This window comes from Talpa occidentalis, unplaced genomic scaffold, assembly GCF_014898055.3.
Source record: "Talpa occidentalis isolate TD23 unplaced genomic scaffold, MPIMG_talOcc4v2.1 talOcc4.15, whole genome shotgun sequence".
NCBI classification, from domain to species: Eukaryota; Metazoa; Chordata; class Mammalia; order Eulipotyphla; family Talpidae; genus Talpa; species Talpa occidentalis.
Genome location: NW_023601543.1, coordinates 39463579 through 39479679, shown reverse-complemented (window position 1 = coordinate 39479679; position 16101 = coordinate 39463579). Strand labels below are relative to the sequence as shown.

The 16101-nt window shown below is 36.4% G+C and overlaps 1 protein-coding gene across 2 annotated transcripts in view; it reads right to left on the bottom strand.

Annotated features, from left to right (window-relative positions):
* POF1B (POF1B actin binding protein) overlaps positions 1 to 16101 on the bottom strand; it is a 74813-nt gene that overhangs the window by 4511 nt on the left and 54201 nt on the right. For both annotated transcript variants that reach the window (XM_054695937.1, XM_037513005.1), the window contains exons 7-11: positions 11104 to 11131; positions 9901 to 9975; positions 2281 to 2373; positions 1300 to 1413; positions 334 to 486 (exon numbers count right to left, since the gene is read on the bottom strand). In XM_054695937.1, the coding sequence (XP_054551912.1) occupies positions 334 to 486; positions 1300 to 1413; positions 2281 to 2373; positions 9901 to 9975; positions 11104 to 11131 (463 nt within the window). The remainder of the gene's footprint in view (positions 1 to 333; positions 487 to 1299; positions 1414 to 2280; positions 2374 to 9900; positions 9976 to 11103; positions 11132 to 16101) is intronic.

The following is a 16101-nucleotide window of genomic DNA, read 5'->3' as shown; positions in this document are numbered from 1 at the left end:
ATAACTGTGTAACTGGATTGTTATAAAGGAAATGCATATATGTTACAAGAAATAGCATTAGATAGAAACCACATGATATTAAATGAGCCATTGAAATAATGAGAGTGATTTTTAGGAATATCATTATATAACTCCAATGATGGTGAGATAAGTCCTAAATGCTTGTAAGATCATCAGAAAGCAGACAATGTTATTTCCTAAGATGAATAGGGTAGATAGGTATCTCATTATCTATCTCAAATATCCAGATAGACAGACAAACAGATAATGCTAGGATGGATAACAATGGTATAACTAGAGCAATAATATATGTTTAAAACAATGTTTTAATACCTGTATTCTAAGATTTTTACTTTCTTGTTCCAAATTATGTTTACAGTATTCTAGTTCTTTTACTCTGTATTCCATATCTGATAATTTATGTCGAAGAGAGAGATTGTTTTCTTCCAATGCCTGGCATTTTGAAGTTGAAGTTTGAAGTCCTTGCTGTAAAGAAGACACAAGTAAATAAGACAAATGAATTCTACTTTTGGGGGGGAATGTTCTTTTAGTTAATTCATTTGGTGAAATAAAACAATGATTTTTCCATACTTAGTTTTCATAAATTTTTATCCTTAAATGGTAAGTTAAATCAAGTATGTAATATGTTAGATTCTTCCCATAGTTTGACTGGCTTATCTTGAGAAAGAATCAAGATTTGATGAATGTTCAATGTAGCAATTCACAATCTTACTCTTGCTACTCTTTGAGAATACTGCATGCTGTCTTCTAAAAGGCAACAAAATGATCATATTACTGATTATATGACAACTGTAAACTGAGCAAAATTTTAAGACTTAAAGGAATGCAGAATAGGGATGATGTGCCTTAGAGATTCATTACAATTTCCCAGGAATTTTTTTTGCTTAGACATATGGAAAACACTTCTAGAGTTCATCCATTCATTTAATTGCACAAATATGTGCCAATATCTACAAAAACCCTTTTCACTGATATATTAATGATGAAATAAGTGAACTGAAATTTTTAACATTTATATAATTCTTGTCACCCTACAACACAGATAATTGTGGATTTTATATACCTTATAACTAAAATACGTAAAGTTATTTGATTTTCTAAAAGGGTTTTCAGTTATTAGAAACACCCAAAGCTACTCAATTCTCACATGAGCAAGTTGTTCCTTCATATTTTAATTCTGTCTGGATTGTATTGCCATTGCGTAACCACAACATTCCAGTGCTTGTGAATATGAAAAGCTATCAATAGATTTTATCATCAATGAAGTCATCAACTTACTTGCTGTTGGCGATTATTTGCTCTCACTGATGCCAAGAGTTCTTCATACTCTTTTATTTGTGTTTCTTTGAATGCCAGGTCTTTCTCAAGTTTTGTCTTGTCATATTCCAGTGACTAAAAGAATAAATTTGTTATGACTCAAAATGACAGAAACTTGTCAACAGTCACATAATATAAAAGACTTGTTTACATTGGCAAGTTGACAAAAGGACTTGCTTCACTTGTAGTTGCTTACTAAAACAGAATTAAGCATCATGTGGGATAAAAAAGATTGACACTTAAAATCTTCTATTAGAAGAGACATTTTGATGGATTGACTAATTCTAAGTGCAATGAAGCATAAGCTTCTGAAATATTTTAATGTTTTGTTTCCATCTACAAAGACTCCCTGTTAGTCCCAGAAAGTGGTGAATTTTCAAATTAAAGTATTCATTAGTACTCAGAAACAAACAAAAAAACAAACAAACAAACAAAAAAAAAACCAGCTCTAACACCATCAAGGAGATATTCATTGTGTGGAAGTTATTCTGAATAATCTGAGAGCACCAAGAATAAAAATCAAAACAGAAAATAGAAAAGGTGAAGTTCTTGGAGAAAGATGATTATAAGTATTCAAAGAAATTCTGTGTATGGTTTTTTATTACAGAATGGGGAAATTCCCATTCGATGAATGAGATTATTCAAAATTTGCAAGCTATTTTTGCATTTTAAACATGTCTTTGAACTTAGACTAGGCTTTAAGCATTAAATTATCTTAGTTGCAAACTAAACAAGTGCATACTCAAACGTCTTTAATTTTCACAGTAGTCAGCTATTTTCTCCTTTCTCCAACCCAATGAAGTGTTTCAAGAAAATAAATATGTCTGTCTGGGTGAGCATAATATTGTTGTTGTATTGAAAATTTAAAAGGTAAACTGAATGCCCTGATTTCTATATTAGAAAGCTAGATGCTTTGGAAATAAAAATCAAAGTAAATGTTACTGTCAAGTCATTTTGAAGATGTCCAAGCTCCTCCCGTATGTTGCTGAATGTGGATAACACTAGACGTAGTGACTTGTCAGATATCCCCCTCATCTGGAAGAAGAAATAGTTTGGTAAGGATTGATTGCTTAATTTTACTGATATTTAAAATTAGACAATATAAATGATAGTAATATTATTTTTCTATTCCCTCGAGGACATTATTTATAGCTTTATTTTAGATATGACAATGTTAGAATAGTGATATATGGTATTTTATAAATAACATGCATAAGAAAACCCAATAATACTCCTGAGGAGATCTAAGCTATGTGATTAGACAGGGTCTATAATTTCTTCCACTATGAAGAATGATTTTTTGCATAAGAAAAATATCTATCAACACATTCCCTAATTTACTCTTAATCTTTATTTGAAAGATTAAGAAAAAAGAGGCACTCAACTTTCAAATAATAAAATGGATCTATCTAAATATGCTGCTCAATGCATAGACTTTGCCTGAGGTGAGAAGAATATAACATTCATTAAGTTGAACCCTGAAGTATCATCTCAAATTTAAAAAAAAAGGGAGAAAAATGTTTTAAATAGATTAAACTCATTTCTTCAAAGAAAAAATGTTTATAAAAGAGGCAAATTGGGGCCTCCCTGGTGGCGCAAGGGGTTAAGATGCAACCTGTGAAGCTCACCGCAGCCACTACAGCACAAGTTCGATCCCAGGTCAGGGAGGTGACCCACTTGGCACAGAAGACCTCCCCTGACTCGCCCGCTGCTCCCCTCGGCAGTGTATTTCAGTTGATCTGCCTATTCTGTTCCCCACTGTGTCTCTGGTGAATCCTCTCACCCCCCTAACTCTGACCTGTACCCCAATTCTTCTATGTATAAATAAATAATCTTAAAAAAATAAAAAATAAAAGAGGCAAATTCCATTTAATAAAAGATCTTCTCTATTCCTCCTGCTAAGTATAACTGAAAGCTCTGGATGTTACATATAAAACAAACATAAAAAGAGTCTGAAAGCTGAGCAGAAGAGAGAAGTTTATTTGGGAGAACTGGGACCTGAGGAATGACACAGGAGTCAGTCTCTGGATTTTCTTTTTGCATCACCTATCATACACTGGTGTGGGGGGCAAGCCAATAACCCGGCAATACCAACGGATTCAGAGAGTCAAAGTCCCTAAAAAAGTTTGCTCTCTCTAGTCAAAGGAAGAGAAAAGAGGCAGTCTAACAAAGCAGAAAATTTTTCAATAACACTCTCCTCCGGGGCCTCCCCTGGTGGTGCGGACGGTTGAGCGCCGCACTTTGAAGCTGTCTGCAGCCTCTGCAGCGCCGGTTCGATCCCGGCCTGCTGGCAAGGGTCCCACATGGCGCAGCAGATCTCTCCTGTCTCGCCCGCTGCTCCCCTCAGCAGTGTATTTTGTCAGTTTGCCTGTACTGTTCCCAACTCTGTCTCTGGTGAATCCTCTCACCTTCCCGCGCATCTGGCCTGTACCCCGGACCTTGTGTAAATGAATAAATAAATCTCAAAAAAAAAATCACTCTCCTCCAGCCAAATACTATAGGAAAAAAAAAAAAAAACCCTGCAATTCTACCCCCACCTAAACTACCAAAGACCAACAAGAGAGCTTACACAATCCCCTCATCAGGTTCTAAAAATTTGCACCAATAGCCACATGATAAGTTGTGGTTAAAGAAGGCAAGGTGGAAAGATGGGACTTTCATTCACAATTGGGCAAAAATGAAATCTCAAGCACATGGTGTGTCAGTTGAGACAAAGAATGGAGTCTGGGCTTTCACCTTTTTTCTTACTGCAGTAAAGAAATATTGCTCTATCTCCCGGCTAGAGTGTTGTCTAGATGATTCAAAATTTTCACCATTGCCCAATAGAAAGGTGACCACACACTTTGCAATGTCAGTGATTCCAATTGGGACCTCCTCCCCATTCAAACCAGTGTAATGTGAGTGGAGGCCTAATAGAGAGCCACAATTGCTACTTCTATCCAGGAGGAACAAGGAACTTCTCCCCCATCATTGCCAACAGAGCCTGAGTAGGGTACCTGAATTTCCACTCCCACTTGACAGTAAGTCAGCGACTCCACTTTCCTTCTTACTTATCAGAAAAGCCAAGCTAAAATGAAATTAAATTAAGGTCCAAAGATTTATAATATAATACTCAAAATGTCCAGGTTTCAATTAAAAAAATGCTACTCACTTTCATTCCAACAACGAGAAAAATCTCAACTTGATAAGAAAGAAATAAGAGATGTCAGCATCAAGATATACACGAAGCAATATTACTCATCAATCAAAAAAGATAAACTGATGCCATTTGTGGCAACATGAATGGAGTGAAAGGGATTATGCTAAGTGAAATAAGTTGGGAGAAAGATAAATATCGGATGGTGTCACCTATATGACAAATACAGAGAAACCAAACAAAAAGTCAGAAAAAGCCAAGCTTAAAAACTAACCCTTGAAAACTGACTACAGAACTAAAGCATCCAAAAGGGGAAGAGGGTGCATCAGGGCAAGAACAAAATGGGGAGGAACCACAGTAGACTATGGTGGTGGACAATGGTCTTTTGGTAGCAGGTGCACTTTGGTAACTACACCTGAAGGGGGCATACTATGCTCCCAAAATACTAACAACATAAACCAATAATACCACAATAAAAAAATCTAAAAAGAAGAAAAAAAGAAAAATGGTAGAATTACAAGAATTTTAAAGCAGCCATCATAAAAATGCTGTTACAAGAAATTATAAAGGGATAAATAAAAAGTAAATCTCAGCAGCAAAACAGAAAATCTCAGAACAGAAATAAAACATATAAAACACAACTAAATGGAAATTGTAGAACGAAAAGGTGAATAACTAAAAAACAAAAAATCTCAATGAATGGACTAAAAATCAGAATATAGAAGACAGAGCAAAGAACCCATAAACTTGAAGACAGAATAAAGAAAAATAATCAACCTGAACATCGGAAAAAATAAATCAGAAAAAATTTGAGCATACTCTCAGAAATCTGTGGAAGTAAAACAAATATATAACATTCATGTCATCAGAGTCCTAGAGGGAAAGAAGAGGGTAAATGGAGTTGAAAAATATTTTGAAGACATAATGGCTGCAAACTTTGCCAAATTATCAAAAATCAGGGGCCTCTCTGGTGGTGCAAGGGGTTAAGATGCAGCACCATGAAGCTATCTGAAGCCACTGCAGCATGAGTTCAATCCCTGGCCAGGGAGGTGACCTACATGGTGCAACAGACCTCTCCTGACTCTCCTGCTGCTCCCCATAGCAGTGTATTTCAATCGGCCTGTTCTGTTCCCCACTCTGTTTCTGGTGAATCCTCTCACCCCCACACCTCTGGCCTGTACCCAAGCTCTTGAATGTATAAATAAATCTTTTTAAAAAATTATCAAAAATCATAAACATACAGATTCAAGAAACTGAGCAAGTCCCAAATAAGATAAACCCAAAGAAATTCATGCCCAGACAAATCAGTCAAACTTAAAACTAAAGATAAATTTACAATCTTGAATTGAAAGGGGAAAAAGATATATCCTCAGTTATAACTGAAGAGTTCTACACCCCCCCTCTCAGCAACTGATAAAACTACTACTCAGAAACTAACAAATAATATAGAAGAGAATATCCATCAACCAACCAAAGGATCTAATCAATATGTATAGAAAATTGCACCAAATAACAAAATATTTTTTTTTCATGTGCCCATGGAACATATACCAAGACAGAGCATATCCCTGACCATAATGCAAAACTTAACCATTTCAAAAGAATGGATCTTTTGAAAGTGGAATATATTCTCTAACCACAATGGGATCAAACTAAAAATCAATAGGAGGAAGACAATGGGAAAATCTCTGCACACTTGGACACTAAGCAATACACGTCCAAATAATCTGCAGATCAAAGGAGAAATATAAAGGGAGATAGGAGATACATAAAACTGGTAGAAAATGAAAATGCTTATCATAATTTATGAGGCATAGTTATAACCATGTTGAGAAGGTATTTGCTGTGCTTAAAGCTTACATTAGAAAATTGGAAATGTTGCAAATCAGTAAACTAATTTCCTGTATCAAGAAACTAGACAAAGAAGAGCAAAATAAACTAAAAGCAAAGTAAGAAAATAATACAGGGCCTCCCCTGGTAGCGCAGCGGTTGAGCACTAGGCTGCGAAGCTGCCCGCAGCCTCTGCAGTGCCGGTTGGATCCCCTGCTGCTGGCAAGGGTCCCACATAGTGTGCAGACCTCTCCTGCCACCCGATGCTCCCCTCAGCAGTGTATTTGGTCAGTCTGCCTGTTCTGTTCCCCACTCTGGCTCTGGTGAATCCTCTCACTCTCCCGCGCTTCTGACTGTACCCAGTGCTTGTATAAATGAATAAAATCTTTTAAAAAAAAATACAGATCTAATGTTGAGAGAATGTCATCAACATGGTGGCCAGGAAATGCTGCAAGTAAGACCTTCCATAAAAAAAAGTTAATAGAGAGGAAAAGCAGCAGTTCCCTGAAAGAACTGGGACAAGAAAGATAAACGGGCGACTCTGACAAACTGCCCAAAGAAGAAAGTAGCCATAAAAGAGGACTAGAAGGGAGGAAAGCTCAGAACCCTGCTCCCCTCCCCCACCCACAAAGTTGGCAGTCTCCAACCAACAGAAAGGAAGGAATGAAAAAAAAACTCAAAGAACCACCAAGAATAAACTACGCATCAAGCGGGACGGTGAGTGGAAAGGACTATTTTAGCCACAGCACCCTGTGAACTGGAACTGTGGAGAACCGTGCAGGATTTGCTGCGGAGGTGAGCGAATGGCTCGGGGCGCCATTGGAGAAAAATAAAGACTCCCAGGAGACATACAAACAGCCCAAGGCCAGCTGGTAAGCTTGTGCGGAAAAGCGGCATGCTTGAAAAGCATACGAGGATAGGGGCTGCCCAGGTCCCCGCGCCTGCGACCTAGGCTTGTGGGGAAACACGCGGGGACCCTCATTGAGGTGAATGTCCCTCACTGAGTAATTAGAAACCAGGCGCCCGGACACGGGAGCGGTGTGCAAAATGCGCCATTTCTGCAGACACTGAACTGGGCTACAGCCTGCATCCTGGACCTGAGAGCTTTGGGAACTGAGATCCAGGGCACGAAATTCGGGGCTTGGGATCCCCACGACGGTGGGGCACAAGGCAGACACAGCACCCCCACGCCGTTGAGGCTCTCCATGCCACTCCCACTCTGTTCCCCCAGACCCACGGGGTTAAAAAACGGTTCCTGAAGGACACTAGGAAAGATCTCTTCCACCACCTAGCGACCAGAAAAAAAAAAACACCAAAGCCCTATAGTTTCGGGAGGTTGTGAAGAAAAAGGTACTCTCCTGCACTCCTGGTGGGAGTGCAAACTGTTCCAGCCACTATGGAGAGCTGTGTGGAGATTTCTTGAATTACTAAACATAGAGCTTCCATATGATCCAGCAATTCCACTCCTAGGTATTTACCCAAAGGACACAGATACATCAATTCCAAAGAGCACCTGCACCCCTATGTTTATAGCAGCACTATTTACAGTAGCTAAGCTATGGAAGCAACCCAAATGCCCAAAATAGATGATGGATAAGAAGATGTGGTACATATATACCATGGAATATTACTCAGCATTCAAAAAAGATAAACACATGCAGTTTGCAGCAACATGGATGGAGCTAGAAGGGATCATCCTCAGCGAAATAAGTCAGAAAAAAAAGAAAAATACCAGATGATCTCACTCATAGCAGGAATTTAGAAAACCTAAATAAGAGACCAGGAAAACGACTAATCAATACAAAGTAAAAATCTAAATCAACAAGCAACTATAAACCAGAGACACACTACAGGAGTGGGGAGGGAGCAGTGGGGAAAGGAAGGACTGGAGTCAAAATAAAGGGGGAGGTGCAATCGTATGGGGAGTATAACCAAAATGAAAAGGCATGCATTGTGCAAAGATGAAAAAAGATGTAAGAATTATATAAAATAAAATATTTAAATAAAAAATAAAAAAGTAAAATTTATGCACTTTCACTTTAAAAAAATAAAAGTAAAATAAAACTTATCTAATGTTACACATTCAGGATATTTATTCTTATGTTGTAATAGTTCTACATAAATGTATATTTCTGTATATCTGTAAAATAATCTTACATTTTGATTTAAATCATAGTATCCAGAAATAAATATTATGTGTAATAAAAAAATAATACAGATAAAAACAAAAGTAATGGGAAGTATAAAAAGGAAATACCCAAAATCACAGAGAATACAAGAAAAGAGAGCTACAGATCAATGTCTTTAGAATTTAGGATTAAACATCCTCAGAGTCTTTCAAATAGACCCTCAATGCACTTTCAATGGTCACCCCTTTGATAGAGATGGAAGTTTTAAAGATTCAGGTTCTGAGGTCGATAAGGGCTCCCACACCACTATGTCTTTACGGTACAGATTGTGTGTCACAAAAAATAGTACTTCATTAAGTTTCACAGATATGACACCAGGCCCAATATTTTGATGACCAACAAAGGTTTAAGGAGTAAAATCAATTAGAAATTGGCCTCATTAGATAAAACTATATTTTCTTCCAAATTCTTTGTTGCAAATGTATACTCTTCTTTTTTTTTTTTTTATAATTAAGCCTCTAGACTTTATTTATTTAGATTTATTTATTTATTTATATAAGCACTGGGTACAGTCAGAAGCGCGGGAGGGTGATAGACTCTTCTTTTTAATTATATTTCCTTAGCACCTACCTTGATCTTTGGCCTCTCCCTTCATTTTAGGGAAAATTTACTGCTCCACTGGTTCCTAACCTTTCACAACTCATGAAAAACAAGGCAGTGGCCTTTCCATTTTTCACTGCCAGGACTAAGGTGAGGAAGGAAAAAGCTACAAGACAGAGTCAGGTTGTTCAACAGCACTGTAGAGAGAATGAAGGCATTCCATAGCAGGAAATACTATTTCTAGAATGCTAACCTAAATGCTAAACGTTAAATACTAGCACTATTTACAATAGCTAAGCTTTGGAAACAGCCCAAATGCCCAAAAATAGATGACTGGATCAAGAAGATGTGGTACATATATACCATGGAATATTACTCAGCATTCAAAAAAAGATAAACACATGCAATTTGAAGCAACATGGATGGCACTGGAAGGGATCATGCTCAGCAAAATAAGCCAGAAAGAAAAAGAAAAATACCGGATGGTCTCACTCATAGCAGGAATCTAGAAAACGTAAATAAGGGACCAAGAAAATGAATAACTATAAGAAAGTGAAAATCAAAATCAACAAAAAAACTATGAACCAGAGACACTTTTGGGTGGTGGGGGTGGGAGGGGGGGATTGGGGTCAGAATGGGGGTGGTTGCAATTATATGGGGAATATAAAAATAAAATTTATTATTTAAAAAAAAAATACTAGTTCTTGATCATCTGACTAAACTATAATGTAACCCTAATGTAACCCCTGTTTAATGAAAATATAATCAACTATTATGAAACAAGATTTATATTTGGAACTTTCTGTTATTTATTAAGGGAAAAATTCTAGGCTAGGTGTTCTCACACCTACTCCTCACCCATCTCACCTGAAGAATGTAACGAATTTGCTGTTTTGTAAACTCTGACAATCCTTTAGGAATCAATGATTCAATGTCTTCTGACTGTAAGAAAAGAAAGGCTTATCTATTGAACTTATACACATTAGTATTTTAATTTTAACTTCAGCAGAACAGAGGTTTGTGTAACTGGGCATATGTTTTGGGACATCAACATATTATATTATTTTCTGGGTAATAGTTACTACAAACTCAATTTATAGATGTATCAGTTCTTAATTAAAAAAATCAATTTCACACCATACACCATAGAGAGAATCTTGAATTCTAAGCATTTTAGGATAAAACTTTAGAAAACCAATCAAATGTTCCATACACACATAAATATTTTTTAAAGTGGAATTTAAACACAAAAGGGTGGTATCATAAATCACACTGGACACTTTATTTCAGTGTTCTTTCGACAACTGAAAGTTTGGTTGGGTCATTGACATGACCTTTCAGAAGCTAATTTTTTAAAAATGATGTTTTTGAGGAAAATAGAATTAAGAATTTATTGAGAATTAACATAGAGCTATGATGATATGAAATATTTTGATGTTGCCACAGCAACATCAGAAAGCTTCACCTACTTTTAAGTGAGAAATTGAATTAAAACAATGAATTATTGTAATGAATGCAGCATATCAACACACTGGAAATAAAGGTAAAAATTAAAAAAAAAGAGGCCATCATGGTCTTTTATTACACTGAAATCAGTTCTTTCTCTACTTGGTGATTTATTCTATTAAGTGTAATCTGAACAAAATGTGCATATATAATAGAACTAATACTTAAAATGAAATTTTACTTCAAGTTGCTGCATGCTGTTTTGCATGAGGCATATGAAGTTTTGAAATACATTAAAACTAAATTTGTTATTTATTTAGCTAATATAAACTCTAGTTTTCTAAAGCAAGAAGTACATGGTTAATAAAACTCTAAATGTTCTGATGAACAAAGAGAAACTAAATCATAAGTGACAACTGATAATATTTTTTATGTGAATGATTATTACTTTGCAGTCATTACAAAGACAATATTTAAATCATTTTAAGAGCAAAATGATCATTATTTCTTTCACAGGCATGTTTACAGTGTAATAAAGGTGCCAAATTAAGACATTATTATTAGTGCAAATATCAGAATCTGTGTTATCAACAATATTTCATTTTCAACTGTTTTTGCACTTACCTCATCTGTAGACTCAAAGTCCTGCTTGCTGCAAAAATGAAAAATAAAAATCTCAGGAAGATGTATACCTTGATTATATATATTTTCTAGTGTTCTAATTATTTTATCTGAATTTGTATATACCATAATAACTCTGATTCAAATGGGAATATTACTTGATAAAAATAAAAAAAATTACTGTAACTAACTAATCCATCAAAGAAGAACAAAAATCTGAATAACAAAACAGTAGAATATATGCAGAATTTATTAGTACCACTGATTAACACCAGTCCTTTTGTATCTACATGTAGAAATTCTTGGTGCTTAGGTGGCAATAAATGCTACCTAAATGATTAAACAGCAATAATTATTGTTGTCTTTCTGTTTCTACCTCCCTTTCCTCCTTGGATTGCTCCCTTTCAGTGTTGATACCAGATTCTCTCTAAAGTGTCTTTAAGTTTTTTTAATATAGTTTTTATCAAAATCAAAAATTGCAAATCAAGGCTGAGTAACTCAATCAATCTACACTACAGCATGTATGGCAATGATGAAGCTTAAAAAGTATTTCAGTGTTTCATAGGGACAAAGTCCTAAACAACATGAACAAATGCCTAGTGTGATAATAGATTTTCCACCATCAAAATGATGATTTAGACAGGAGGCTTGGAAGTCCCTTTGTGGAGAGCTGCATTAGGTAGGCAAATTGTGCAAGATAATTGTTAGAGGTTATACCTGTCTAGCACTTGTGGCTTTTGGGGAATAGTAAATGATGGGAAGAATACAGTTCTAGTGTTGCCATTGGCAAAAGTTGGGCCTTTATGTTCGCCTTCTTGCTCTCTCCACCCTGAGTGGAAGAATTAAGCCCAAAATTTGTATGGTGAACACACTTCTCAAACACAACACCAATACACATGTTCTGACAGCAAGACAGAATATTTGAAGTAAGATGGTCTTAGAAAAATCAAAGCTATGTGATTGCCACATCTTTAGTGCAACAGAAAAGCATTTTAGCTTCTACCTTTACTTTCTAAGTGTTTGTGAACAATATATTGCTTACAAAGATAACCAGTTCATTCACTATGCAAAACATCTTGCATGCATTTATACAAGTATACAGGAAATTTTGAAGGGAACTGAAGACTCCATTTCCAAGGCAAGACTGTACATGTGCAATAATCTGTACACATGAATGTGGAATTCCCTGCATTACCCAAAATATAAATTTTGGGGAGGCTCTAGCAAGAAAAAAAAGAAATATCTTCTAGATTTTCAATGTTTTACTAAAGTAACTGCATGCATTTATTGGAAGCTAAAGCTAGTTAAAACTATGAATCACAATGTAGTGTTAGTAGCCTTGAATGACTGTTAACTGCAATTATCCATTATCACATTTAATAGAAATTTTGTGTTCAATTCCATTTCTTTTTTTTATACATTTTCTTTGTTGTTGTTTTTTTTTTTTTTTTACTTTATTTTTTTTAAAGATTTATTTGTTTATTTATACAAGCACTAGGTACAGTCAGAAGCGCGGGAGGGTGAGAGAATTCACCAGAGCCAGAGCAGTGAGCAGAGCAGGCAGAAGGACCTAAGTACACTGCTGGGGAGAGCAGCGGGTGGCAGGAGAGGTCTGCGCGCCATGTGGGACCCTCCTCCAGTGGCCGGGGAGCAGCCGGGGATCGAACCGGCGCCGCAGAGGCCGCGGGCAGCTTCGCAACCCAGCGCTCAACCGCTGCGCCACCGGGGAGGCCCTCAATTCCATTTCTAAAAGCATCCTAGTGTATATGTTTTTAATCACTTCCTTTTTTGCCACAAATAGGAAAACAAAACAAAGAAACAAAACAAGGAAAAATCAATAGCAGTTAATGAAATTTAAAAAATAACTAGATAGTGTTTCCTAAAACATCCTTCCTTCATTCTGACTGCAGTCCACTCATTGCTGGATTGCAATTTGGAAAAATAAGTGGAGACAACAGGGGAGCAAGAGAGGGAGAGAATGGAAACAGAAAGCAGAGCAAGGATGTGGAAAAGTCAGTGTGGATTGCGTCTCCCCTTGGTGCTGATGGATGTTGGCCAAAATTACACTGGGAAGGGGCCTCCTTCGTGGCGCAAGGGGTTAAGTGGCAGCACTATGAAGCTATGGGCAGCCACTGCAGCACAGCATGAGTTCAATCCCACATGGTGCAGACCTCTCCTGTCTGGCCAGCTGCTCCCCTCAAGAGTTTATTTCATTCAGTCTGCCTGTTCTGATCCCCACTCTGTCTCTGGTGAACCCTCTCATTCCCCACACTTCTGGCCTGTACCCCAGTTCTTGTATGCATAAATAAATAAATCTTTAAAAAAAAAAACAAAAACAAAATTACACTGGAAAAAAGAAACAGAGTGGCAATCACTAAATTCCATCTCTCCTCCTCGGAAAGAAGGAATGTAATAAGAAAAAAAAAAGGAAGGTGGGGGGGGAAATGAAAAAAGCTGACAACCTTCTGCCAAACCCTTAAATGCCAAAATTTTATGAGACCCTTTCCACTCAGGAGTATTTACTAATGTGGACACCACAGTAACTTTCTATTTTCTTTTTGGCAGTTTTAGTTATTCTAGGAATTAAATTTATGACATTACACTGCTAATTACACATTTGGGTTACCGAAATACATATTTATCTAACCCCTTAATGAGAAGAAGTTATTTTAAAACTTTTACCAAGATGATTATTAGAAAATTACTCTGTCTACATTAATTAGTATGAAACTAATAAATTTGGAATACACTGAGCTTTCATTCTATAAACATTAGAGAGTAGCAGCTTTGTCTATGCCTTCTGCTCTGTGAACTGTTGTTGGGTAATACCAAGCATGAATATTATCCTGTCCTGTATTTCATACAAATATACTTGTTCCAAGGCATAATTCAGCAATGTAAAATCAGTCTAAATCCTGAGACTTTTTAAAATTTGATTATTTGGAAAATTGATAATTTCTTCAATATGGAGATACATACCTAATATTAAAAGGCTACACAATTTGCCTAAGGGAAAAGTTTCTCAGAGTGGGTTCTAGTCCCAAATTTTGCCACTTTTGCAACAAATTTGAACTTTCAAACTTGAGAATCTGTCAGAATGCTCTGGAGGGTTGTTGCTGGGTCCTACTCCCAGTGTTTCTAATTCTGTAGGTTTATTTTCACGTTCTCACATGATGTTGATGCTGCTTATAATTATGACTTTCATCATATATTGCTTATAACAAATCTATAGTAATTATTAATATTCTAACCCCCAATTTATAGATGAAGAAACTGAGATACAGAGACAAGTTGCATGATATTACACAGCCAGCTTGTAACAAAAGCTGGGACATGAACTCATGATATGAACTCTAGATCTAAAACCGGGACATTTAAGATGATGTCTCTATGTGCTCTTAATTTCATAGTGTGTTACTTTGATAGAAATATTTACAGAACATGATTAATGCAAAGAGGAATACTAAGACCAATGAGGTTTTAGTGAAGTCTTTGTAGAGAAGCTGACATAGCTTATAGGTAGAAGAGTATTCAGAAATGAATCTATTTCAAGCACTTAGTTGTTTGACCTTGAGTTGGATCTTTTTAGAGTTACTGTTTAAATTAGATAATATATTAAAAAAAAAACCCTCTAGGCAGTGTCTGGTATATAGTGTACACTCAGAGTGAGGGGAAAGATTTTAAAGTTAGTGACTTTATACAAATGGAAGAATGTGTGAAATAGTTGTTTGGGTAATGAGAAAGGGTGTTGATTATTATAAAACAATGATGGACTAGCTGAACATGGAAATTATGCATTTATAATGACACTGATTCAAATAAATGGCTGTGTTTTTCCCTGACATGTATCAGTGGTGTGGATGTAGCAATACACGTCACTCAGTCAACAAATATTAATTGAACACCACACTGAACTAGTCACTATGCTAAGCACCAAGGGACATCAGGGGAAGTAAAAATACCCTCATAGAGCCCTCCAAATTCCAGGAGCAGTGGGTGCTAGGTAATAAATGGAAAAGGTGGTGGTAAGAAGAAATAATAAATAAAGCAGAGATATAGACTAATCTAGAATTGTGAATTTGCAAAGTGGGAGAGTCAGTAAGATAAGAAGGCAAAGTAGATGAGGGTAGTAAGAGAATCATTGTAATCATTAATATGAAAGCAAGGAAAGTCAGAGAGGAAGGAATTAATAAATGGAGAGAAAGATGTAGTAAGTGGAGAGAAAAGAGATGGACAAGAGATTAAAGATCATTATTATTTATTTATTTATTTATTTTTGTGTGGGACCCTCGCCGGTGGCCGGGGATTGAACTGGCGCTGCTTCAGAGGTTGCGGGCAGCCTCGCAACCCAGCGTTCAACTGCTGAGCCACCGGGGAGGCCCCATACTGACTTTCTTTACCCTTCAGATTTTATTCAATTCATGGTACTTTCCTAGATTTTGCTTGGTAGTTGACCACCGATGTGAAGTGACTATATAGTTGAAGGTGACCTTTGGGGTAGAGCTTGTTGAATTCATTTCATTATATAATATGCTTTCATCTACATATGAACAGTTGATAGTTTATGTGTATATATTACTATATATTATTTACTATATGATTGTATGGTATGCACATTTATATTGATTAAATATTTTATAATCTACATTTGATATATATCACATATATAATATTAAAATAACTTGTAATATTTATAATAATGTATACCATTAAATGTATATTTAACTATGGCCTTATATGTTGAACACACATAAATCACACTGTGTTGGCAGTGACTGTATGTCAGTATAATATTTTAAAACAAGCCGGTTCGATCCCCGGCTGCTCCCCGGACACCACAGGAGGGTCCCACATGGCGCGCAGATCTCTCCTGCTGCCCGCTGCTCCCCTCAGCAGTGTGCTTCGGTCCTTCTGCCTGCTCTGCTCCCCGCTCTGGCTCTGGTGAATTCTCTCACCCTCCTGCACTTCTGACTGTACCCAGTGCTTGTATAAATAAATAAA